Raw genomic sequence first — 26,804 nt, 5'->3', positions numbered from 1 at the left:
ACCCACCTCTGGATGGAGTCATGTCACTGCTCAACACCCAATGCAACCATATCAACCCTAATTGGGAAATGTAATGGGCAGGATGCTTTTTTTTCTCTTGGTTTTTTCACAGTGAGGCTATGTTGTTCTGGTGTGGTTCCCATTCCCAGTGATGATATTTAACTTGGTTGTCATTTTGCTTTCAATAATGTTATTGGTGCTTGTTGTGTCGTTGATAACCCCAGCCCTCCACTTGCAATGTTATGCGTCTGTTGTGTTGCTGCCTCCTACATGTGCCAACCCATTGCTACAGTCCAAATTTTTTTTATTAGGTTCAGTGATCAAAGTAAGTCATTTTTGTCCAAATTTGAATATTTAATATTGCCCTCAAGTTTTTATGACCAATATTTATGGAACTGCATGGCAGTGCATGGTTTCCATAAACATGTCTGTATGATTCAAACACCCACATAGAAATGGCTAGCAAAACGTATGATTAAAGGAACTGTCCGAGCTACCATGGAGACATTAGTATTGTGTTTTAAACTTCGTCCAGTCTCTCATCCCTTTCCTTTTTTCTCCCCCAGACGCCAGCCATGACAGGCACTCTCCCACACCCGGGTCACAAAACTCTACGGAAGTGAGAACCCTGCCGCCGAACAGCCGATATCACACCTCATTGGAGTCCACTTATCCACCAGACCTTCACAAACCATCAAGCCATGAGGTTGCTGCGCGAGACAGAGACAGGGACAGAATGGAGCCCCAGGGCCGGCACTTTAACCCCCACCGCCATCACACCTGGAACAACCACCACAGTCACATCACCCCCGGACAACGATCCCCAGACAACAGCACCAAAGGCAATGATAAAAAGAGCCGGGGCCGCAAAGTCAAGAAGTCGGAATCGGAGAGCGGCATCTCGAAACTCTTAAAGACTCTGAGGAAGGAAGGCTCTGGGAAGAAGGCGGCGAAGGAGCGGGAGCTCTTCGCCAGTAGCGGCACTCTGGATCGGGGGCACGTTCGACCGCGCCGTCGATCCCTTGACCGCTCTCCCGTTGCTAAACACAACGCCTCCCCTGACCGACGCCGGGCCAAGTCCGTGGACCGCCGGGGGGAGCGGGCACACCGCGACCGCACACCCGAGAGGGAGTGCGACGACGGTGGGTTCCTCTGCCATTTGGCTACTCCCGAACGACCTCCCTATGACCACAGACTCCTGGCGGAAGCCAGGACACCGGGGCGAGCCTACGTGGGGATCACCACCCCTGAGCGCCCCAACAACGGGGCCTCCTTGTCGCTCTCGAGGGGCCGCACGCCCGACAGAGGCAGCTTGAAGAACGGCGCCCTCCTGAGTGACTTATCGGCTGAGAGGAGGGAGGAGAGATTCGGGATGAACGGAACGCCAGAGAGGCGCTACAGGTCAGATAGGGACTCATCTCCGGACAGCAGCTACAGCAGGGAGGAGCTGAACTACACAGCGCCACCCGCCCCGAGACTGAAGGAGTACTACAGCAGCACGCTAAAGAACAACGCCACCGCTCAAAACAACGCCGGCTACAAGAGCGCTGTGCCGCACCGCAGCAACGAAGGACAACAGCAAAACAACGTGGTAGCCCGCGCCCCATACCAGTTCCCCGAGCCCAAAAGAAGGCTTTACAAAGAGAGCCCCAAGGACCTCAGCATCTGAGGGAACGGTGCTCGGCCCCTTGCCTCTCAGACCTTGACATGCGGAGACCGCAGTACATACACTGGACTGCTAAAATGAACCTGTGTGATTTACCCGATCGCCTGGTTTATTTGACTATGTGTGATCCCGGATACAGAGTACAGTCTTTGTTTTAGTTCATAGTACTGTATGTTTTGTTTCTGTTGTCATTATTTTCAGCATAAATGAGGTTGTTTATACTGTAGTGAAGGTATGTGTAATGTGCCTATCATATCACAAATGGTCATTTTGCTTTTTTTACAGGCATCTCTGACTCCACGTGTTTCCTCTGAACATGCTTGTATCTGTGGTAACTGGTACTTTATGATTGGCCTGTTTTTATGTTTTTAGATGTTGTTTTTCATCCAGAAATTGCTTTATAAAGCAAACTATAGCACAAGACGTTGGTAGTACAGACATGGACCTCTGCAGTGAACCTACCTAAGGGAATATCATAGAAAACAAAGGCAAACTTACATTTTATAAACAATGGTCATTTTAGAATTAAAATAATTTATTTGAATTGTCCTTTTTTGCATTTGTCTTGCTATTTATTTTCAATTGGCAGATACCATGACAAAGCTTGCTAAAAGCTTTAAGGACCCCCCAACCTGAAAAGGAGAATAATTTATACCACAGCTAATACATTTTTACAGCTAATACATCTTTAATAAAGTTTACAAAGCAGCTCCCATCTAAGCAGCTCACAACCCCATTCCCCCATATCTGACCACCTACTGAGAAAAACACTAGGTATTGTTGATATGCCACTCACGAAGCAGACAAGTCTAAAACCCACCACGATCTGAGGCTGTTCTGATCTACTGTTTTTCAGTTTCTTTGGTAATGAGGCAAAACATCTCCTCAGTCAGAGGCATATGAGTAGACTACCTTCTGGAGATAAATGTAAAAAGGTTCTGAATTCTTGAGGAAAATCGAAGCAACATGTTACCATGCTATAGCCTGTAGCTTAAAGCCTGCTCCCTTGTTAGGAGCAACATGGAAATTATGGCACAGATCAAGTCAAGATAATTTTTTTAAGTAACTGCAGTCCTAGAATGATTTATGTTAAATACAGTTATGGATGTGAAGACAGCTAGACTACTGCACCTGTTCCAATAGGAAACAATTGGTCCAATACAGGCAATATGGGAGTGGTGATGATGTAATTAAGTTAGAGGAAGTTGTTGCAACAGTAACCGCTGGAAAGTTCCGGTACAGAAGCGGGGCCTATCTGCCATGCTGAGCCATGCTGAGCCATGCTGTCATGCCACTGGAGACTGACTGCTGCTTTAACCGTGTGTTTTTTCTGTGTATTCTCTGTTTTATGTTTCACAAAACAACTAAAAAGATACAGGAATAACCACATCAAATGCATTGTTTTTTCACTGTTGTTGCCGTGGTACTGTAAAAGAAAATGAATTGACGAAGAATAAAAAAATAAACATTTTTAAAGTAGTTAACCTGCCGACCACCACCTGTACAGAATTTGACTATGTAACTAATAGGAACCTGTTGACGAATAAAATGTTGCCTTTTTCTTGTACAAAAGAGAAATTTATGAGAAACCTCTGCAGTGAGGAATGTGATATTGTGTTTATATTTCTGAAATGGACCTGATGATTCATGGGAAATATGTTAATGTACTCTGAATCAGGTATGTAAAGACATTCAAAAACGGATGACTGTGTTTGGTCAATCGGAAGCTGTTTGTTGGTTTGAATATCTCTTGATGGTTAGCCTGCCTTTGTATTATAAAGCACTTGTATGCAGTCTGTGTTCTTTAATGCATTATTTCTTGCAATGTGCTCCAGACAACAATGCTATCTCTGTGTTGATAAAAACAGTACATGTATATGGGCCAATCTTTTTTTATAAAACACTATGCATATATAAATACTACATTGTTCATAGGTTTATTTGACCCATGAAGCTATACATAACATTAGTCTAAGTACGAGTAGATGTGGACTTATCCAGTAAAGCTTCTTTCCCTGAGATGGATCACAGTGTATATGTAGCTATCAATAAGAAGTCTGTGAATGCTATTTTTATTATCAAATAAAGTTTTCCATACAAATACAAAAGGAATTTTCTCTACAGTGGCTCGCAGTTATATTCTCAGGAGATTCCTTATGACATGATTGACATTGTTGATTCTCTTTGTGAGTGCAGAAGCCACAGGTACAAGTGCAGCATTCTCAGATGAAGTTATTATTCAAGCATCAATACACCTCAAAATAAGTAAACATTTAGCTATGGTAACAGTATAAAGTAAAATGATCCAACCTTCCTTTATCAGTGTGTGTGAAGAAATAGGAAAATCTCTGCACTCTTCCAGCCAGATTCCAACATGTAATTGTTGCAGAGCTTTCGGTCACTGAATCTTCACCAGAGCATGTGTACACAAACAATAGTGGGACAGATCAGGCTACACACAAAGCAAGGACACAATTAAAGATGCCTAAAGGATTTAAAATTCAGTGTCTACCGGACATCAGATTTGTCTGACAATCATTAAGGTATCGGTAGAGCAGAGCTAGCAGTGCACGTATTCACACCAATATCTGTTACCCAAGTAGATTAATTTGAACAAGTTAATGGTGAAGTAGCTTCAGCTACAATGTTAACATCTTGGTGATTAACAATCTTGGCGATTGTTTAACATAAGCTTTTTCATTATTTTCTTTTACCTCATTTCAAATGATGAGCAACAGTTTTATTAGAACTTGAGAAGTCTTCCTTCTGTATAAAAGCAATGTCCTAAACATATTCTAACATTCTACACAAATTATAATAAGAAACGTTTCACCACTCAATGTGGAAGTTTATTTTGGATCGCCACACAAAAGCAGAGGCTGCAGCTGTGATGATTGCATAACAGTCTGCTATTTAGGAGTCTGTCTACCATTACAGCACTACTTGTCTCTGGTCAAAATAGGTGGCTGACTATTATGGAAAATAAATTGGGTGTCTAGAGCTTTCCCTCAGACTATATTGGGGTTTTTACTTAGCATGGAAATTAATTTTAAATAAACATGCTGAACAAGTGATCCATACCTGAGCTCAAAAAGCTTCAGGATATCTGGGAGCACACACAGCACCAAGCCTTCACAGCATCTGACTCACTCTTCTGAATAATGAATGTGTTTTTTCTTCCATCTAGATGAAAAGAGTGGGTTGGATGAGAATTAAAGTGGTGTCTTTTTCTTACTCATCAAGCATTCCTTCTCCAATGCCCCTCCAGGTATGATGTTTGAGGCCCCCCATGTGACTATGACATCATTTTCAAAATCCCAGGAGATGGGTGCTAGCAAGTTGACCTTGATGGGCAGTTGTCATGGAAACACAAAAAATGAGTATGTGCATGTTGTTTTCACTGAAGCCAAGATGACGGACACCCAAGGCAGAAATACTTGCTTCTTAGAGAAAAGGTAAAATCTCATTGAGTCAGCAAAATGCCAATGCCATCTACTACATATGTTTCTACATTTCTGTCTAATCTTGGTCAGTGCAATCAGTCAGAATTACTAAATGGTTGTAATTGGATAATTCTATACAGTATGAATTGGAAATCACGCAGCCTACCGGTTTTCAACAGAGCCCTAATCTGGTCTGTCGCCATTGATTGATTAGTTATTGTTTCCCTTAACCCCTCTGGAGCTGGATTGGAGGAGATCGCTTGGTACATCTGTATTCATCCAGAGGTCTGTGGTATGATGGTTGCTATGGTTACGCTATGAAGGTCATTATGAGAAAGTTTGAGGTGTTTGTTTTGCTCCAACCTGACAAATATTTAGCAAAACCAAGCACTAAACAGAAGGAATCTCATGGCACTCTGTCATTTCCATCATGTAGCACAGACGACCTTGCCTTACAGCGCACTATTCACATTGACGGGAAAAGGCGTGGAGGATTATTCATACTTCAACACGGATAATACTGTTTAGGTAAAACTAGAGCAGAACACAATACACACCCCTTGTTATGTTCTGTTTTCATTCAAAGTGTGTGTAACATTTGAATGTGGAACACAAATGTATGTTGATGAGGCAAATTGTTCTTGATATCATTAGGTTTTTGGCCTTAGCCACCCAGTGTGTTATCATAGCAGCTCAGTAGCTATAGCCATGTCAGTATCTAAAGGTACTGTACCCCCTGAGTCATACACTGAAATGCTTATTAAAGCCATTATCCATAATAAGTAGCATTACAGTTTAAGTACCAGAGATTGCCTTGAGATTATTCTCCCCTTCTTAGCAGGTTTCGAAGCTATGATAGCATTTGACTGTATACACACAAGTTGCTTACATTTCTCTTATATATTGCATTCAAGAGTTCTTTGTACTGGTTGTAAAATGTCTGTTAGTATCAAAAGACTCTAAATATATATCAAATGATCACTCTAACACAGGACATGTAAATGACTGAATTTTAGATGTGCGTTTGAGGTCTAATTTTCACTTTACAAAAATGTACCATCCCCTAAATAAACATCCATTAATTACTGTATAATGCACTAATTCTGAACAGGTGTTTCAGATTGATTCACAAAGGATTCAAACATTTTCCTGTATACCAACCTTTTCACTTTCATAATAAGTAAAACATTAGTAGCAGTTGTCTTTGCAAAGTGCGATTTATTACATTGCTTTGATTACATGCCTCTACATTCACAAATAAGCCAGTAACATATAGAATCCAACCGTAAAAGATTTAAGATATTTTTCTTTCCAGTCTTAAGAAAGACAAAACATCTTGCACATCAACAGGGGTGGAACTGGGAGGGAACATTGACAAAACTGAATCAGAATAGATTAAAATCGGTTAGTTCCCAGAGTGATTCTTCCCTCAATTGCAAATCGTTACGTTAGACTCTCTGTACATATACAGAAACAACTTTGTAGTGGGCTGCCCATCTACAACTGTCTTTAGGTTGAAACAACTGGTTTGTAAAAATTATTTTCAAAAAGTTATTTCTGTAGACGTGAGCCTTTGTCATTTCCGGGAGCAGAAGTCTTCTTCGTGGACGCTGGAACGCAGGGCCTTCGGTGGCATCCTGTTTATGCGGGGGCCACGGAGCTGGAGGACACAGAGGACGCCTCGGTCTTTGAGGCGGTGGTGGAGGCTCCTTCCTCCTCCTCGAAGGGATTCTTCCCGCAGCACAGAGTGGTGATCATGCAGTGGCGGAACTGCTTGTTCATCAGAATGTAGATCAGAGGGTTGTACAGGGCAGAGCTCTTGGCAAAGAATGCCGGGATGGTCATGAAGACGGGGCCAAACTCTGACCCCTGGTTGCAGAATATAAACCAGGCAGTGCCAGCGTAGGGCAGCCAACAAACTAGGTAAGACACAACCATAGCGACAACCATGCGGGTCACTTCCCTCTCAGCCCTCTGGGTGGTCTCGGACTCCTGTTGGGCGGCGGCGGCAGCTTTGACCGCGCAGAGCAGGTTGCCGTAGCAGAAGAAGATGACAATGAAGGGAATGCTGAAGTGGACGATAAACATGTAGATGACAAAGGACTCATTGTTGAACCCTTCTGCGCGGGTGTAGTAGTCGATTCCGCATGAGCACTGCATGCCCTCAGGGATGTAGCGGGACCAGCCGAGCAGAGGGGGCGCGGCACAAGAATTTGCCATGACCCAGGTGAAGGCCACACCCATGATGGCATGTGTCTCGGTGAAGCGGAAGTTGCTGATAGGCTTGCAGACGACCAACCACCTCTCAATAGCCAGGACAACCAGGGACCAAAGGCCCAACTCACCCCCGAGAGTCGCAAAGTAGCCCTCGAGGTTGCAGCCCACTCTTCCGAAGACGAAATATCCATTCATTGAAGTGTAAACAGTTGTGGTGAAGCCACCGATTACCATGAAGAGATCGGCCACAGCCAGGTTGAGCAGGATGTAGTTCAGGGCGGTTCTCAGCTTTTTGTGCTCGATGGTGACGTAGAGTGTGAGGAAATTGATGGGGAAGCAGGTGATGATGAGAAAGAACATGTAGGAGCCCATGACCGCGTACGCCGCCGGGTTGACAAGGTAGTACTGCGGGTATTCATAAGGGCTCCTCACAATGCCGGTGGCATTGGACATAGGGACATAGAAAAATGGCCCCTCTGTTCCGTTCATGGTTGTGGTTTTGCAGCGGCGGTCAGCCCTTCAGATGGTGTTGTTTGGTTCGGCTGTTCAGGGAAAGGGATCCTTTCTACAAATTCACCAGCAGGTCCATGTCTTGCTTTTATAGGCTAATCTTAAGGCATTAATCTGTCAGCACAATGTGATTTAGGCCACTGTTAATATCTAATCCAGCTATGACTGCAGACATAACTGGCCAGTCATCAGGTTATTAAGGTTACACCTGCTCATACCTATCAGAAGCATATCTGATGACAGCATAATCTGAAGTTGGCTGTGATTCTAACACCTATAGTCCTCATTCACATTAGACATTGGACACAGTGTGTCTTCTCCAGATGTATTCTTAGAGATAAGCATAGAAGGAAAAAAAAAAACATGGATGACTTGGGAAAACTGACGGTTTGTCTGTGGCAAAAAAGAAATGGTTGTAAATCAAAGGCACGGAAGAAAAGGACATACCGTGTTGTGATTAAAATAGTTTTTCATTGATGATCACAGTAATTTACTCTTCCTCTATTTCTTAACACAAAAGGCTTGCATTTTCCATGTACTTATTCAATGCCTATTCAGTCATGGTGCTAAAATGTATTTTGTCTTAACATCTGGTTTTAAAGAAAGAATTATAAAATGTGTGTTACCTTTTATTTGACCAGATAAGATGACTGAGAACACATCCTCCACATGGGGAATATTTCCATTTTGCAGAACCTTGCGTTTGCTTGTGTGTGTGTGTGTGTGTAATTATATATATATGTACTGTATGTGCATACAATTCTGTGTGGGTTTGATGGTACACAATTTGCTTATTATACACTGCTCAAAAAAATTAAGGGAACACATAATCATCACAGTATAACACCAAGTAAATTAAACTTCAGGGATATCAAACTGTCCAGTTAGGAAACAAGCGATTGTGAATCAATGTCACCTGTTTTGGTGCAAATAAAAGTGACAGCAGGTGCACTGGAGAGGCAACAGCAAGACAATCTCCAAAAAGGGAATGGTTTTGCAGGTGGTGGCCACAGACAATTGCTCTCTTTCCTTCCTGACAGATTTTTCTCTAGTTTTGCGTTTTGCTACTGGTAGGATGAGGCGGTACCTGCAGCCCATTCAGGTTGCACAGGCAGTCCAGCTCCTCCAGGATGGCACATGCCTATGTGCCTTCGCAAGAAGGTTTGCTGTGTCTCCCAGTACAGTCTAAGGAACATGGAGGAGATACCAGGAGACGGGCCGTTACACGAGGAGAGTTGGACAGGGCGTCGAAGGGCATCAACACAGCAGCAGGACCGGTATCTGTTCCTTTGTGTGAGGAGGAACAGTAGGAGCACTGCCAGAGCCCTACAAAATGACCTCCAGTGGGCTACTGGTGTGCATGTTTCTGACGATACTGTCAGAAACAGACACCATGAGGGTAGCATGAGGGCCCAACGTCCTCTAGTGGGACCTGTGCTCACAGCCCAGCACTGTGCAGCTCGACTGGCATTCGCCAGAGAACACCAGAATTGGCAGGTCTGCCATTGGCGCCCTGTTCTCTTCACAGATGAGAGCAGGTTCACACTGAGTACATGACAGACGTGAAAGAGTCTGGAGACGCCGTGGTGAACGTTGTGCTGCCTGCAACATCATCCAGCATGACTGGTTTGGCGGTGTGTCAGTGATGGTCTGGGGAGGCATGTCCTTGGAGGGTTGCACAGACCTCCACGTGCTAGCCAACGATACCCTGACGGCTGTTACGTACTGAGATGAAATCTTCAGACCCATCATCAGACACTTCTCTGGTGGGCCCTCACTTTCCAATCCAATTGAGAATCTCTGGGGTGTTATGTATTGGTGCATCCGACACCACCCAGTAGCGCCACAGACTGTCCAGGAGCCCACAGACTGTCCAGGAGTGCATACAGGTACGTGGGTCCCATACATACTACCGAGACACAATACGAGTTGTCGTGTCGAAATTTACGCAAGTTGGAACTTTATTTACTTAGATTTTCGGTGTGAGTTTGAATCCAGCCCTCAATCAGTTGGTGATTTTGGTTTCCAACGACTGTTGTTACGTTACTTTGTTCAAAACAAACTACACCATGTACAGTAAAGATTTAGATCTTTAATACACTTCCTTCATCGAGACGCGATGTGTGACTTAAGTGTTCCCTTCATTTTATTTGAGCAGTGTATATCAAGATATTTTTTCACAAACTTCATATTCCTTCCTCATACAGATATGTCAATTAAAAAATAAAATGTCTAAATGTCATCTTAAAAACAGAAATAAATGCTATTTCAATGGATGCTACACGCAGAATGTCACATTTACCCTCAAACTATGATAAAGACCTTCTCTCAACAATTATGTTCCGCTTTATTTGCTTTGTCACATTAGGTATATTGTTTTATTATCAATTCAAGCCAAACTAGGTCAAGTAAAGGGAAACTACAGTACTTGTACTTCAGAAGAATAGAAAGACCGGACCATCTTAATGGCTTAAGAGTGCAGCTCAGCACTTTCTATTGGGCATCGTATTAAAGGGATTTAGAGCTTACTGACATGTTCCTTTAAGAGGCCAGTAATGATGTTATAGTCTCTGAGTCTCTGGTTACCATAAGACACAACACTGTAGACGATGACATGTTTACTGCTCTTTTTACTCCTCAAATAGCTCTAAAATGTTTGAAGAATTCATCCAAAGGGATCTGAGATTTGTTGGGAATCAGCTACTGTGGCAGGGAAGCTAAAGATAGTGGTCTGAATTGGATAAATACAGTAATACTCTTTCATCCTGTCACTTAAGAAAACCCCAAGTGTTAAGAAACTTGTATATATTAATTTCCTTATTCCTCTTGCATGTGCCCTGTATATAATGTATTATTCATTTAGTTCCAGTTAATGATGCCATGACGTAAAAACAAAATGGAAAACATACTGTGGATAATAACACGGGTGGTTTGGGCCTACAGAAGATTTAAACAAGGTCATGTCTTACAAGCTTTCTACCTGAAAGGGATATAGCCCTACCCATCTAAGCAGTCAATCACACCCAGGGACAAAGTGGAGAAGAGCAATTTAATCAAACGCTCAAGAATGGCAAAGGACCTCATCAGACGTTGCACCGGGAAGCGTGTTCACCAACAGCTCCAAACACTTTGGCACTGCTGTGCCGTGGAGCACTCTACCACAGGATTCTAGGACTCCTACTGGGAAATGAGGTTCAGCTACTCCGGCTCCTCTGTGAACCCTGCAGCCTTAACAAGCACTTCATAAGCCGTAGCAGTCTTCCATGGCTCAGCCTGAAGTCACAGGTCTCCAAACCGCTGTCTTCATTCTTGAGCCCTAGCCACACTTAAGCTTGTGTTTGGGGGAGGGGACGAGATATCCATACATAGGTCAGAGAAACATTACCGACACTGAGGTATGCTAATGATGCCAACATACATAATTGTTTGGACACCGTTATGATTAAATGAATCCGGCTAAATACTGAGATTGATATTCATCAAACACAACAGGTATGCGTGGTTACTTTTGATAATTCTCTAGTCTAAAAAAAAGCACCAAGAATTGAATGTCTTGTGTAGTTAAAGTATGCCCTCCAGTGGCGAGTAACCAACATGACTAGATTACAGTCTGGCCAGCATGAATAGAAAGCATAGGGGGCACTACGTATATGTAGATAGAATACTGCCAAAATGTTTGTTTCATGCCTGCAACATCATCCAGCATGACCGGTTTGGCGGTGGGCCAGTGATAGTCTCGGGAGGAATTTCCTTGGAGGGTCGCACAGACCCTTCCTGGTGCTGGACAATGCCCGGCCTCATATGGCCAGAGTGTGTAGGCTGCTCCTAAAAGACGAAGGTATTGATGCCATTGACTGGCGCTCACGTTCTCCAGACCTGAATCCAATTGAGAACCTCTGGGACATTATGTTTCGGTGGATATGACGCCGCCAAGTAGCGCCACAGACTATTCAGGAGCTTACTGATGCCCTGATCCAGGTCTGGGAGGAGATCCCCCAGGACACCATCCACCGTCTCATCAGGACCATGGCCAGACGTTGTCGGGAGTGCATACAGGCACATGGGGGCCAGACACACTACTGAGTCACATTATGAGTTGCCATGAAAAAATCCATGCAATTTGTAACAGCCTGTGATTTCAAATGTTTACTCTGATTTTCGATGTGAGTTTGAATCCAGCCCTCAATCAAAGGAAAAAAACCCTGGTGGAACATCTCACAACTAATTAGGTGAAATGGCAACAGGTCAGAAACATTGGGTGTAAAAAGAACATCCCAGAGAGGATGAGTCTTTCAGAACATGGGGAGGGATTCATCAATCTTTGAAAGCGTGCGCAGACAAAGTGCAACAATTTAAGAATCTGTGGTACATAACATCATTAAAAGATTCAGAGAATCCAGAGAAATCAAAGGACAAGGCAGAAAACCAATACTGGATGGCCGTGGTCTTCATGGATTCCGCGAAGAGGGCAGAAAATGTACAATGAAACATTTAAGTGTAATGCAACAAATCTGGTTGCATTCATACAAATGCTATTTCAGAAATATGAGTCAGGTAGTGATTGTTTGTGGATAGTGACTTACATTTGTCAAACTATGCATTCCTGAGTTTAAAGCTGTGTATATACAAATCACAGTTTACATGTGTGGATTGTATGCTGTGCATTAATGAATCATGGCTCAGATAGTTGAATGCTGTGAATACAAACATTTTGGCAGTATTCTTCATAGCACTTTTTCCAATATTAGATTTGTGCAAAACTTTAAATGATATTGACAAATATGGCATTGAGTTCTTCAGGATTCTCTATCCAGAAGAATAGCTGACCATAGCAACATGGAATTAATTCCATTATCAATAATGCACTACACTACCCAATGTATGGGCAGATCATCTAGGTAGGATTATTCAGGAGACAAATTGAATGGGTTGTAGCCTGGTCCCAGATCTGTAGGCACTAATGTATTGTTATGCCATACATTTAAATGTTTGACATTAAGATGCTAGGCCATGTAGTCTGTGGTTGGTCTATTTGCCATAAACCTAAAATACAAAGTTTTTCACTGAAAATTTAGCAGTCTAATCTGGGTAACTGCTGGGCTGGCTTTGTAAACAGTTTTCTGTTCTAATTTAATTCAGTCTGTGTCAGGGGCGTTTCACTACTAAACCTACACAAGGCAGATGAGTGTGGGCAATGAGGTCCTGAAGGCATACTAAGCTCCGGGCATAGACGATTGAACTGGAGCAAAGCTCAGCAGCTAGGGAGAGTGAGGCCAAGGAGGTTAGTGTCTGTCACACCAACAATAGTTTTGCAATACATGGTATGATCATGCAGGCAGAGGTGCAGCGAAGGTGATTGGGAAGACATTTTGACATTTAATATGTTCAATAATTAAATTTCAAGTCACACTGAGTATACATTCTTGATAATTTGCTAATTTGTTTCCTAATATTTTTATACTGGGGGAAAAAGTATGGGTTTAAGGGCTAAATCTCTGTATTTTGATCCTAGTTGTTAAGCCCTAATCACCATATTTCCATCACCACACCGAAATAAACAAAAGTCACATTTTTGTTTTAATTTAGATTGGGGAGGGCTGAAATGTCTGTATAAAAGCCTTTTTACAGTGAGACAGTGTTATTTATGTCACATCCTGGCTATGCTCCTAGCCATCTCTGCACTGGACTAGGGTCATAGTCAGGACAGGACAGAAGGTGATGCCTTTAGCCACCTCTGATCCTTTTGGTCTTCCCAATTGGAGGCAGGTGTAGATCGTTGCCTCCAATTGGGGACCTAATTTATGTTCTCTGTGTGGCCACACCTGGTGTGGTTCGATGGTTACTTTCGTAACCCCAGTTCTATGAGTGGAGCGTTGCCCATAGGGCAACTATGCAAATAGCACCTCTCTAGGCCATCTGCCCCATGGCTATAAAAGAGGTGCTCACACCCCAGTCTGCCTCCCGACATACCTTTCTTCACGAGAAAAGCAGTCAGTGACCGGTCAGGGTATGAACCCTATGGGTGACGCTCCACTCATAGAACTGGAGTTACTAAAGTTACCATCGTTCTATATCGTGAAGCTTTGCCCATAGGGGCTTCGCTCCTATTGGTATAGGAGCCCAAGATGTACTCCCTGCCTGACACCCACTTCACCTAAGAGATAAGTGCCAAACAGGACGGCCCAGGCTTGAAAACCACAACACTGAACCACTTCCATCCTGCACACACTAACCACATACAGTTGCGCGCTGAACATAGCCCCCAAACGAATGTACACACAGCCCCAACCCATCCGGTACCTCCTCAATCAGCCTCAACTCTGCGCACAAGGAGACGCTCCAGCACACAAAATGCGAGCGTCACACAAAAAAGCGCACAGGTACCCCGGAGCAGCGGACGGGCCCACGTCAACGGCGCCGACCCAGCAGCTCAACGGACCCAACTCACACCCCAGACTCAGCTACACTGAGCACAGAGTAAGCCAACATGCCTGTGGCCATGTCACGCAAGTAAAATCGAACAAACGGCGACGGGGTCCCCCAAGACGCGGCAGCACAACTACCCTCCGTTGCGGTTAAACAGCCCCTAAAAAGTATGCCTAGTGGGCCCCGAACCCACTAGGCATAGGAACACCACGTGACTTGTTGGCAAGATCAATCGTCTCACACATCCAGTGAGACAGACGCTGTTTCGACAACAGCTGGCCCACCTTGGGGCCACCGTGACACATAAAGAGCTGGGGCGCGGTCCGCACCGCGGCTGTGCGCTGCACATACTGTGTCAAAGCACGGACCGGACACAAACGATGCAACCTCTCCTCCCTCGCACCCAAATGGGGAGAGAACGCCCACAACACCATCCTAATGGAACGAAAAGACGCCTTGATCACCTTGGGCAGAAAAGCCGGGTTAGGGAGCAACACGGCTCTGCTGCCATCACCATTAATGGCCTACAGCGGCTGTCTGAAATGAAGGCTCACTCACAGGTAAATAAGGTGAACACACAGCTTTATTTAACAAACAAGAGGAGCTCCCCACCAAACTCACACAGGGTGGGGAAGCGTCCGAGGGACACTCCCCCCCAAAGAGTCAGGCACGTCGTTTCTTAAACGGAGGGGCCTTACGACCCTCGTCGTTCTGTCGGCGTGGAGGAAGAGAAGGGGACGACCTCTGGGGACGAGGTTCTCTCACCTCCCGTTGCGCAGGACGCACCGCGTCCTGTTCAGCTGCCCCCGCTGCCTGAGCACGGCGATGTTGTACCCTGCGGCATAGGCGACCCCCTGGCCTCCGCGAAGCCTCGATGCTGCCGACGAAGAAGGGACGGGCAAGAGGGGCCCCAAGCGGAGACGCTCCTCTCTGTCCCTCTTTTGGCGCACCGTTGCCCCGAACAGGGCGTCCTCCTGAAGTGGAGCGTTTAGAAAAGGAACCTTCTCCGGCTCCTTCAGAGAGGTCAAGGCCAACCATAGGTGCCGGACCTGCACCACCGACGTTGCCATCCCCCTACCAGCCGAATTGACCTGAGTCAGCTTCAGAATGGCCGCCGAGGCACGCGCCACCTCGCTGACCTCAGCTGGGGACAAAGAGGTGCGGCCCTCCGTCAGCTTAGCCACAGCCGCAGCTAGGAGGCCCACATTATTGCAGGCCGCAAGAGACTGCACCGAGAGAGCGTATTGCTTCTCCGCCAGGCTGGCGGAGAGACAGTCTCTCACTGAAGGCAGGGTGGGGCGCTTTTCAGACCAGGTGCTCAGGCCCGGAACCAGGGAGGACGCCAGAGAGGTTTCCAGAGGCGGAATGCCCTTACTCAGCGCCTCCAAACTCCCTTCCACAGCAGTGAAGGCGAGGTGTGATTTCACGGTCCCCCTGGTCATGAAAGGCGCACTCCACGCCTCCTCTGCGTACTTACGCAGAGAGGGGACCTCTGGCCGCGTCCATCGGGCAGCCTCAAACAGGTCACCCCCCTCCTCTGGCGCAGGCACCGGCATGGGGATGCGCAGGCGCCGTGCAGTGGCAGAGATGGCAGCGAAAAAGTCCTCTTTCACTGCCGGGGGGTAGGAGTAGGAAGAGGAAGAGCTAGAACGCCTAGCGGGAGGGAGCAGTTCCAGAGGTGGGCGGAGCCGTCACCGGGCCGGTCTTCTCAGCCGGCGCCCCCGACTCCTTAAAGTGGGACCTCCTCGGTGAAATATGCTGCTCCATCCTCACCGGTAAGGGGAGGACGGCGCAGGCGGTGCATATGGGCTCCTCTGTAGCACCCTCATGAGCGTGCTGCGGCCCCAAACACGCACAACACAGTGTGCGTGTCCACGGCCGGGTCCAGCTCATCACAACGGCAGGCTGACAATGAAGCCAGCGGCCGGGGTGCCACCGTCGAAGAAGCCGCTCCAGCGGCGGAAGAAGGTGAAGTCATCCTTGACTCTCATTGAAAATCACCAAATTGCATAAAATAAACTTTCTCGTGAACACAGACGGGGGGCAGATTGGGGTGTGAGCACCTCTTTTATAGCCATGGGGCAGATGGCCTAGAGAGGTGCTATTTGCATATTTAAATTTTCAGTGACTGCCTATTGGCAGAGAGGGTAAACCAATAGGAGCGAACCCCCTATGGGCAAAGCTTTACGATATAGAACATTTTGGTTTTGTACTGTATGCCCTATGTCACCGGTTGCGGCTATTGTTTTGTTTTCTTGTTTTGATTAAAACCATGGATTATTTTGCCTCTGTGCCTGTGTCACAATTCACAATTTAGCTGAATGAGATTTGTTGTTGAGGTAAAGACTGGGGTTTGTTTTTCCAATCATTTATATTGTATGATTTTTAAAGTTGGTCAGATTCTCTACTAGGCTTTTGGAAGAAATACAGCTCCGGAAAAAGTTAAGAGACCACTGCACCCTTTTCTTTCCTTTCCAAAAATTTTGAAAAGCAAAGTTGAGTGGGGAACAGAAGGTCCAATTTGCAGTGGTCTCTTAATTGGAAGTCAAAACCTTTTTTGGAAATGAAAGAAAAAGGTGCAGCAGTCTCTTAATCTTTTCCGGAGTTTGAAATAGCATTTTGAAATGTGTTACTTTCTTAAAAATGTCTTACTACTATCTTTACAGCTATCCCTGAGAAGAAATTGTAGATAGGAGAGAGAATGTATGTTTACTGGCCTATATACAGTGGGGAGAACAAGTATTTGATACACTGCCAATTTTGCAGGTTTTCCTACTTACAAAGCATGTAGAGGTCTCTCATTTTTATCACTTCAACTGTGAGAGATGGAATCTAAAACAAAATGTAATAGTTAATTTGCATTTTATTGCATGATATAAGAATTTAATCACCTAACAACCAGTAAGAATTCCGGCTCTCGTAGAGTTTTTCTTTAAGAAGCCCTTCTGTTCTCCACTCTGCACTTGTATTAACTGCACCTGTTTGAACTTTTTACCTTTATAAAAGACACCTGTCCAATCAATCAATCAATCAAATGTATTTATAAAGCCTTTTTACAACAGCAGTTGTCACAAAGTGCTTTACAGAGACACCTGGCCTTAAACCCCAAGGAGCCAACAACACAGTAGTGTTGGATTTCAGTGTATTTGGCAGGAAAACCATACAGTGTACCCACTGTATTTGGCAGGAAACCATTCCCAGATTCCACTCCTCTCTGTTCTAATAAAGCATGGTGAGTAACTGTTACACAGACAAGTGACCGGTCCAGAGTTACGTTTAGATTGGCGCTTCCAGCATACTTAATATGTATTAAGTGAGTCACTTATTGATATCTATACTTTCCTCATTCTTCCTAGATTTTCCAAAACACTATCCTGCCACTCCAAAAGTAAACACAGTGATTGTAATGGGAATCCTGTACAATGTTGAAAAATTGTTAATACCTGGAAGACTAGTACTCCAGCTCTGCCACAACAAATTTAGCCACTGGCGCAATTATTCCATATGCTATTATTATCCATCTTGTTATCTTTCTGAAGGAACATCTGTTCCTATTTCCTGTGGGATGAGACTAGATGAAGCAGGAATAGAGAACTGATGCTCAGTAAAAGAAAGAGTCAAATAGTTTGTGTAGAAGCTGCTTGTGTAGAAATCACTATTTTTGTAGTATCATAGAGATATGCACTGTCTCTGTAAAGGAATCCAGCATTAATTTAAAGATTTACTAAGTCACTAACATGTGTTTCAAATAAAAAATTTATCAAGTCAATTACCAAGATAGTTTTAAGAAAGACTTCACTCAGTTTGTGAACTGCCCAGATTTATTTCAAGATGAATAACATTCAGAGGCAAAAACTAGAAAACATATTTTTGGGAGGTTAATAATGTAACCTGATAAGTGAGAGTTGCTCCCCTATGGCAATTTAATAAGATGGGTGCATTCTCGTTCAATTGAGTCCAGTAGTCAAAGGGTCAGTTCAAGTGCTTTTATATGTACATTTAATACACCACTCAAAAAAAGTAAGGAAACACGTAATCATCACAGTATAACACAAAAGTCAAGTAAACTTCAGGGATATCAATCTGTCCAGTTAGGAAGCATAAGCGACTGTCAATCAATGTCACCTGTTTTGATGCAAATGAAAGTGACAACTCCCAAAAAGGGAATGGTTTTGCAGGTGGTGGCCACAGACAGTTGCTCTCTCCTCATCCTTCCTGACTGATTCTTCTCTAGTTTTGCATTTTTCTAGTGTCCTTGTCACTACTGGTAGCATGAGGCGGTACCTGCAGCCCATGGAAGTACTTTGCGTTTGAGGTGGATGGTCTGTGAGTAATAAATTCGCAAAAACCAGTATGCAAAAAGTGCCTTCGAACATTCGAGACTAAAGGAAACACTTCCAACTTGTTAAGCACCTCAAAGATAAAACATCCAGATTTATTTAAATAATTCAAGGTGCATGAGTTTCAATTAATGTTACATTAACAACGTATCCAAATTGTTATCCTTCTTATATTCTTATCCTGAAATACACGTTACCATTTTTTGTTTCAGACAGCTGGCATTGCTGTGTAGCCTATCTAACTATGTTCCATATGACGTTTGCAATGGCTAAACGCTAAAGGCTACCATGTTAAGGCTAACGTCATGTAACCATAGCTCGTAGTAGTAGGCTAACATCCTTACCATTCAGTCTGTCATCAAAATATCATGTTTGCGTTTTAAATAAAAAATTCCGGACTAATGGTCTGTCACCATGTCAGTAAATTTAAACTACTGTTTGCACTCTGAGTAGAGGTGTGTGCATGTGTGTGTTTGTGTGTGTGTGTGTGTGTGTGGATCTGCTTCTTACAGTTATTCAGCTGATAACTGACTAATTTCTTTCACAGTATCAACCAGAGGCTACATGCCACTGTTGCTGTTTTTTTTATGTTCAAATGTTTCTATTAAAGGAATGCATATGTTGAAGAACATGGGATTGATTTTTTTGTTTTTTACCATGGTATCGAATTGGGTATTGAGAATCGTGGAATTTCACTGATTGGTATCTAAACATCCCTAGTCTGGGGAGGCATATCCTTGGAGGGTTGCACAGACCTCCACGTGCTAGCCAACGATACCCTGACGGCTGTTAGGTACCGGGATGAAATCCTCAGTGTGACTGGCCCTCACATTCCCCAGACCTGAATCCAATTGAGAATCTCTGGGACATTATGTATCGTGCATCTGACGCCGCCACAGCCAGTCCAGGAGCTCACTGATGCCCTGATCCAGATCTGGGAGTAGATCCCCCAGGTCACCATCCGGCATCTCATCAGGAGCATGCCCAGACATTGTCTGCATACAGGCACGTGGGGGCCATACACACTACTGAGTCACGTTGTGAGTTGCCATGATGAAATGTATGCAAGTTGGAACAGCCTGTGATTCATTTTTTACTCTGATTTTCGGTGTGAGTTTGAATCCAGCCCTCAATCTTTTGATGATTTTGGTTTCCATTGACTGTTGTTACATCATTTTGTGCTCAACGAATTACAAAATATACAGTAACGATTACGATCTTTAATATATTTTGTTCATCGAGACCCAATGTGTGATTTAAGTATTCCCTTTTTTTTTTTTCTAGGAAATTGTGGGTTACTCTGTGTAAATATTTTGTTTTCATTTCAGGCTATAAGGCAACAAAAGGTAAACATTTTGAAAGGCAATAATGATTTTCAATACCCACTTCATACCTCTTAGTTGTTTGCCAAGAGTTCGAATTACCACTCTTCAACAGCTATTTTGTTGATCACTATTTCACCCAGATTCACTTTTAGATGACTGCAGCTTCTCCAACTTATATTATCTTGTTGTGTGCTCATAAGAGCAGCTGCCATAGAGATCTACATGTGTTGACACTTTCATGAAGCACAGCTAGTTGTTGGCATGAGTTGGCATAAGCTCAGCGATGCATAAACTGTCTCAAATTGCATGCTATACAGCATGCCAGATTAGTATGCAAGATGATTAGGATGTCCCAAACCACAGTACGCTGAAAATAGTATGACAACATTTCCCGGATAGTCTATTTCTGGTGGATATTCGAAGTATGTGTTTGTGCATGCTTTTTGGGGTAATATACACCACAACACCTTGCGCACTTGATCTTATCACTATCACTTGACAAAAAAGTAAGTTATCGTCACCTATATTGATAGTTGCATCAATGCCATTCACGTATGAAATAAAAACTAACAGTGTTGTGCCATGAAATGAAATAGCTTTGGCAGTGTAAAGTTCATTTTCAGTCTCGCTAGCACATGCTCAATCCTTATGACTGTTCCCAGTAATTATATTCTAGTATTATTGGCTTGTAAGCTGTTAAAACAGCCAGTGGCAATAGCCATACTGTTCATAGATGCTATTTGTGGTGGAAGTAAACTTAATAAAAAACATTAGTCAGTTTAACACAATACCTAATGGTGTCTAGTTCAATATCATCACCAGAACATCTTCAATTAATCATATCGCTCCTGTTCTTCAGCAGTTACATTGGATCCCTGTAAAGTACTGCATTGATTTTAAGATTCCGCTCCTCCCCTTCAAGACCATTCACAACCTCGCTCCTCTGTACCTCACTGACCTCCTTCATATCAACATACCCACCCATACTCTCAGGTCTTCTTCTATTCACCTCACTGTACCTCCTGCCCGTTTGACCACTGTGGGGTTTAGAGCCGTCAGCCGCTCTGCCCCTCGCCTCTGGAATTCTCTTCCAGCAGGCATCTGTAACATCAACTTGCTTTCCATTTTCAAAACCTGTCTGAAAACTCATCTTTTCACACTGGCATAACCAACATAATCACTTTTCATCTGCTTATAGCAATGTTCATCATCACGATTCATCTACTTTTACCATTATTCTGTTTGTTTTTATCTTTATTGTGATTTGTGTCTTGTATGGTGACCTTGAGTGCTTAGAAAGGCGCCTAAAAATAAATATATTATTATTTTTATTAATATAAAATTTGGTGTGATGTTAATGCACGACAACTGATCTACTGTGTCAGCAGCAAATGTAATAGGTACGTTTCCTGACTTCCAAGGAGACCTGGCGAGATTGCAAGTGTGGTGTCATTAAACAACCTTTTACACAATTGAGAAAATTCTTGAGATGTGGAGTTTGATGTCTTTTCCATCCATCCATCCATCATCTTCCGCTTATCCGGGGCCGGGTCGTGGGGGCAGCAGTCTAAGCAGGGATGCCCAGACTTCCCTCTCCCCAGACACTTCCTCTAGCTCTTCCGGGGGGACACCGAGGCGTTCCCAGGCCAGCCGGGAGACATAGTCCCTCCAGCGTGTCCTAGGTCTACCCCGGGGTCTCCTCCCGGCGGGACGGGCCCGGAACACCTTCCCAGGAAGGCGTTCCGGAGGCATCCGAAACAGATGCCCAAGCCACCTCAGCTGACCCCACTCGATGTGGAGGAGCAGCGGCTCTACTCTGAGCTCCTCCCGGGTGACCGAGCTTCTCACCCTATCTCTAAGGGATCGCCCGGCCACCCTGCAGATAAAGATAATTTCGGCCGCCTGTATCCGGGATCTTGTCCTTTCGGTCATGACCCAAAGCTCATGACCATAGGTGAGAGTAGGAACGTAGATTGACTGGTAAATCGAGAGCTTCGCCTTGCGGCTCAGCTCTTTCTTCACCACGACAGACCGATACATCGACTGCATTACTGCAGAAGCTGCACCGATCCATCTGTCAATCACCCATTCCATCCTTCCCTCACTCGTGAACAAGACCCCTAGATACTTAAACTGATGTCTTTTCTGATCTGCAAATGGAATTTTACCAAATAAATGTGCGGCCTTCCACTGAATATCCAAATCTGATGGTTTAGAGTCTCAATGTAAGACTTGAATCCTCTGTAACTATGCAACTTTTATAAACAAACTGGAGTACATTATGCAATAGAAGCTGCAAGATGATTTGTTTGGGCCTCCTCCATGCATTTGCTAAGAATGGAGATTAGTGTCACTGGACTTAAATTGCTATATGGAGTAGCTTCAGTCTTCTTTGTTATAGGTATAATATTAATATTACAAATTCTCTGAATTGAGTATAATGCAGCTAGTTGACAGGAACAGGGGGGATACAGTCCATCATAGCCTCGGCATGGTTTGTTTCAGGCACCTGAGGCTAGTTCCATCTTATATAACAACTGTTGAGCTCAAGATCATTTGGGACATTGTTACTCAATTTTATTAACACCCAGTTTTATGAAATTGACGAAATTGCATCCAAATCTTTAATATGATATGGTCCAAAAGTGGTGGGGCAAAATTTGGGACATATCGGGGGCCTTTCTTGGGGACCAGACCATTTTTCCTTAACGTGTGAGGTAAACTTCTGTGTCCTACTTACATGCTTAGTTGACAAAATATAATTGGAAACATTCACATACATTTGAGTAACTCAGAGGACACTTATCCAGATGGACAAGGCATGTAACAATTATAGATAAGCATAAAATGTATAATCAATTATTAAATTGATAAATTCAAAGAGGTGTTTCTAAAATGATATTGCCATTCCCTACAGATCAGATTCTGTTGAACCACTATGTATTGCACCCTGCTTACTATCCTATTAGTTTCTATCGCTAGGTGTCACCATTAAGACATTTCTCAATGGCTGTCTACAAGAGACAGTTTTATTGGCGCTAGAATTCATTAGTTACTTGTGCTAGTGCATTAGTAGTCATCCATCTGTTATGGTTTGAAAAAAGTATTTATATTTCCGTGTAGATGACTGGAATTCTTAGCTAGCTAGGGTTTGGAAGGTTTTAAAAATGTCAACATAACAACCCCACAGCATCAGTCTCCATTTAACAAACTGACTTAGTGTCCCTTGCCTTGGCTAGTAGAAGCAGATCGTTTAATCTGTACTCCTCTTTTTCCCATGGCAAACAAATGTAATCAGTGAGCTTAAAATAATACTACGTACTTAGCTAGTTAATGATGCAATGTAAGCTAGCTCTCTAGTTAACACGTAGTTGCTACAAATGCAGGCTACTAAATGTAACAATAGCAGTTTCGTCAGTTATAGGTTATATGATCAGTTATGATCATTCTATTGTGATGGGGACAAGTTAAGGAAGTTTGGCATACCTTGTTTTTTTACTGATAAAATCTCCACAGACTTTGCGTTTTTACGCAAAGGGAGCGTGAGCAAAGAAAAGTAATTAGTAACCATCTGCAATGACTCAATTCTAATGATTACTAGCAATGAGTGGTTGAGAGGCATGGTCAGTGCTCTGCCTCTGGGGCCAAGTTGGCTATGGCTAGGAGATCACTGAGACAGGAGCATTCATCTGTTGCAGTCAGCATTTTCAGGTAGTGTTATATTCAGAGTAAACAGGCTGAAATTTGGAGTATATTGTTCAATTTGAAAAGTACTGGGGCAAATGACAGCTCGCCACAAATTTGCCGGCAGTTCTGGTTATACTCAAATTGGGTTGTACAATTGGGTTGGAACAAGCATCGCCTCTAGGTGGTGTAAAGTATTTTTTTGTTGCAACATGTACAGAGGGATCTGAAAGCAGGAATATTTGCCAGAAATTTCCAAACTGCTGAAAGTCCCCTAAAAGAGAGCCACATTTGGTTTCAAGTAGTTAATAAAGGACATATTTCCAATTAATGGGGAGATCTTTCTCTAAAGAAAAAAAATAAAAATATTCAGAGCCTTAATAAAATGTTCTCTGAACAGACATCTTTTATTGAATTCATCCCAGGATGACCCCGTTGGGAGAGCTCTTTAAAAATTGTCTTGAAAAACGGCTTAGACTAAACCCAAGATAATATCTGCTCCAGCAGCATCGCGAGTCATCAGTCAAGAATATAAAAGAAACTGCCTTCTTCCTGAATTAATGATTAAGTGGCGTCACTCAAGGATTAAGTGCTCTAACTCTGACTGGGTCAATGTGGTAGCATAATGGTGAATTGAATGGAAATAACAGCAGGCCTGTTATATAAGGAGATTCACATACATTGGGGAAAATCACCTTAACCTGTGTGATGAACAGGAGGCTAGAAAGTGAGTGAGAAAGGGCAGACAGGAAGAGGCAATTTTGCAACAGCACAATATCAACACAGATCCATGTGTATTTTGCCACTGTGCATAAGGTAATACTGATGTGAGGTCAGTACAATTGAAATACTTTTTCAGACAGACTGCGGGCCGGACCTAATCATTGGTCAATATGAACATTGTTTCCCTTCAGTACAGAACTTCTATGCCTGATAGACAGTTTGCCTCATTTGCATATTTTGATGACTGCACTCCTAAGGACAGATCAGTGGGCAAGGTGTGATGCTTTCTCAGCCAGCCCACAGGAGCTCTGTCGCTGAGTGGACGCTAACAAGTAAAGAACACTGAAAACAAGGACACTGATGGAACATAATCTGGCACATTATAGAACATAGTTGCCACATAACTGCAGTTTCCAACATTTCTAAAATGACTTACTGTATATGCACACTGGTATCAGTATTGTCAGAGAGTGAAAGTAGATGATAAAACAGAGGTTTCAGGAAATGTTGAAATGCATACTGTACACATTGCTTTGTATTTTTTTTATAAAGTCACAAAGGCAAAACAAAAACATATGCAGTATCTCACAAAAGTGAGTATACCGCTCGCATCTTTGCAAATATTAGATTTTATCTTTTCATGTGACAACACTGAAGAAATGATACTTTGCTACAACACTGAAGAAATGACACTTTCCTACAATGTAAAGTAGTCAGTGTACAGCTTGTATAACAGTGTAAATTTGCTGTCCCCTCAAAATAACTCAACACACAGCCATTAATGTCTAAACCGCTGGCAACAAAAGTGAGTACACCCCTAAGTGAAAATGTCCAAATTGGGTCCAATTAGCCATTTTCCCTCCCCGGTGTCATGTGACTCATTAGTGGGTCCCCTCATCCTGGTCACTGAAAGTTCAACATGGCACCCCATGGCAAAGAACTCCCTGAGGATCTGAAAAAAAGAATTGTTGCTTTACATAAAGATGGCCTAAGCTATAAGAAGTCCCTGAAACTGAGTTGCAGCACGGTGGCCAAGACCATACAATGGTTTAACAGGACAGGTTCCACTCAGAACAGGCCTCGCCATGGTCAAACAAAGAAGTCGAGTGCACATGCTCAGCATCATATCCTGAGGTTGTCTTTGGGAAATAGACATATGAGTGCTGCCAGCATTGCTGCAAAGGTTGAAGGGGTGGTGGTCAACCTGCATCAAATTGGTCTGCATGGCTGCCGTCCCAGAAGGAAGCCTCTTCTAAAGATGATGCACAAGAAAGCCTGCAAAAAGTTTGCTGAAGATAAGCAGACTAAGGACATGGATTTCTGGAACCATGTCCTGTGGTCTGATGAGACCAAGGTAAACTTATTTGGTTCAGATGGTGTGGAGTACAAAGACAAGTGTGTCTTGCCTACAGTCAAGCGTGGTGATGGGAGTGTCATGGTCTGGGGTTGCATGAGTGCCAACATGTACTGTGACATACTGAAGCAGAACATGATCCCCTCCCTTCAGAGACTGGGCCGCAGGGCAGTATTCTAGCATGATAACGACCCCAAACACACCTTCAAGACGACCACTGCCTTGCTAAAGAAGCTGATGGTAAAGGTGATGGACTGGCCAAGCATGTCACCAGACCTAAACCCTGTTGAGCATCTGTGGGGTATCCTCAAATGGAAGGTGGAGGAGCTCAAGGTCTCTAACATCCACCAGCTCTGTGTCCGTCATTCCAGTGGCAACATGTGAAGCTCTGGTGTACTCCATGCCCAAGAGGGTTAAGGCAGTGCTTGAAATAAGGGTGGTAACACAAAATATTGACACTTGGGCCCAATTTGGACATTTTCACTTAGGAGTGTACTCATTTTGTTGCCAACGGTTTAGACATTAATGGCTGTGTGTTGTGTTATTTTGAGGGGACAGCAAATGTACACTGTTATACAAGCTGTACACTCACTACTTTACATTCTGGCAAAGTGTCATTTCTTTAGTGTTGTCACATGAAAAGATATAATCAAATATTTGCAAAAATGTGAGGGGTGTACTCACTTTTGTGAGATACTGTACATATATACATAGAAATCTATACTTTTTTTTTTTTTAAACTCTACCCCTTTGCTAATTCAGGCTCCAACCCATTTAGTCTCAGACAACAGATAAATAATCAAAAACACTAACAGAACTCTGTTGAGCAAATCAAATCTTGAGTGAAATAAAAATGACTATATTAACATGAAGAAATCAATTTGACCCCACCTGTCCTCTCCAGACTTCAGCATTTGGGAGTTTTCTAAGGCAGCTACAGGCAGTGACTGGATTCAAGAGAGGATTTCACTGAACCAACATCAAAGTAGAATAAATGTTTCTTACAATGTTGGTGTCTTGAGATCCTCATCTCCTGTGAAAACACAAAGATCGCTGCCAGCAGAGAGCACCATAGGGCTGCAATATAAATAGCTCACTTCCCCTCATATATAGCCA

The 26,804-nt window shown here is 43.5% G+C and overlaps 2 protein-coding genes across 16 annotated transcripts in view; one reads left to right on the top strand and one right to left on the bottom strand.

Annotated features, from left to right (window-relative positions):
- Positions 1–3,774, top strand: part of LOC105028999 (membrane-associated guanylate kinase, WW and PDZ domain-containing protein 1) — a 122,295-nt gene extending 118,521 nt beyond the window's left edge. For 12 of the 15 annotated variants that reach the window (XM_013132408.3, XM_034295885.1, XM_020051757.2 and 9 more), the window contains one exon: positions 567–3,774. In XM_013132408.3, the coding sequence (XP_012987862.2) occupies positions 567–1,669 (1,103 nt within the window). In that variant the 3' untranslated portion in view covers positions 1,670–3,774. The remainder of the gene's footprint in view (positions 1–566) is intronic. The other 3 variants (XM_029124344.2, XM_013132410.3, XM_020051759.2) reach the window with 1 other exon arrangement.
- A 2,533-nt stretch (positions 3,775–6,307) lies between these two features.
- Positions 6,308–7,905, bottom strand: LOC105028998 (rhodopsin). Its single transcript, XM_010902101.4, has one exon. It carries the CDS (start codon positions 7,813–7,815, stop codon positions 6,751–6,753), a length of 1,065 nt encoding a protein of 354 aa, XP_010900403.2. The 5' UTR covers positions 7,816–7,905; the 3' UTR covers positions 6,308–6,750.
- Positions 7,906–26,804: the final 18,899 nt, after the last annotated feature.

This window comes from Esox lucius, chromosome 12 (assembly GCF_011004845.1).
Source record: "Esox lucius isolate fEsoLuc1 chromosome 12, fEsoLuc1.pri, whole genome shotgun sequence".
NCBI lineage: Eukaryota > Metazoa > Chordata > Actinopteri > Esociformes > Esocidae > Esox > Esox lucius.
This window is presented reverse-complemented; position numbering and strand designations above follow the sequence as displayed.

Bases quoted from the DNA above. Each gene is read 5' to 3' on its own strand.
- LOC105028998 (XM_010902101.4), bottom strand. From the start codon at position 7,815: ATGAACGGAACAGAGGGGCCATTTTTCTATGTCCCTATGTCCAATGCC.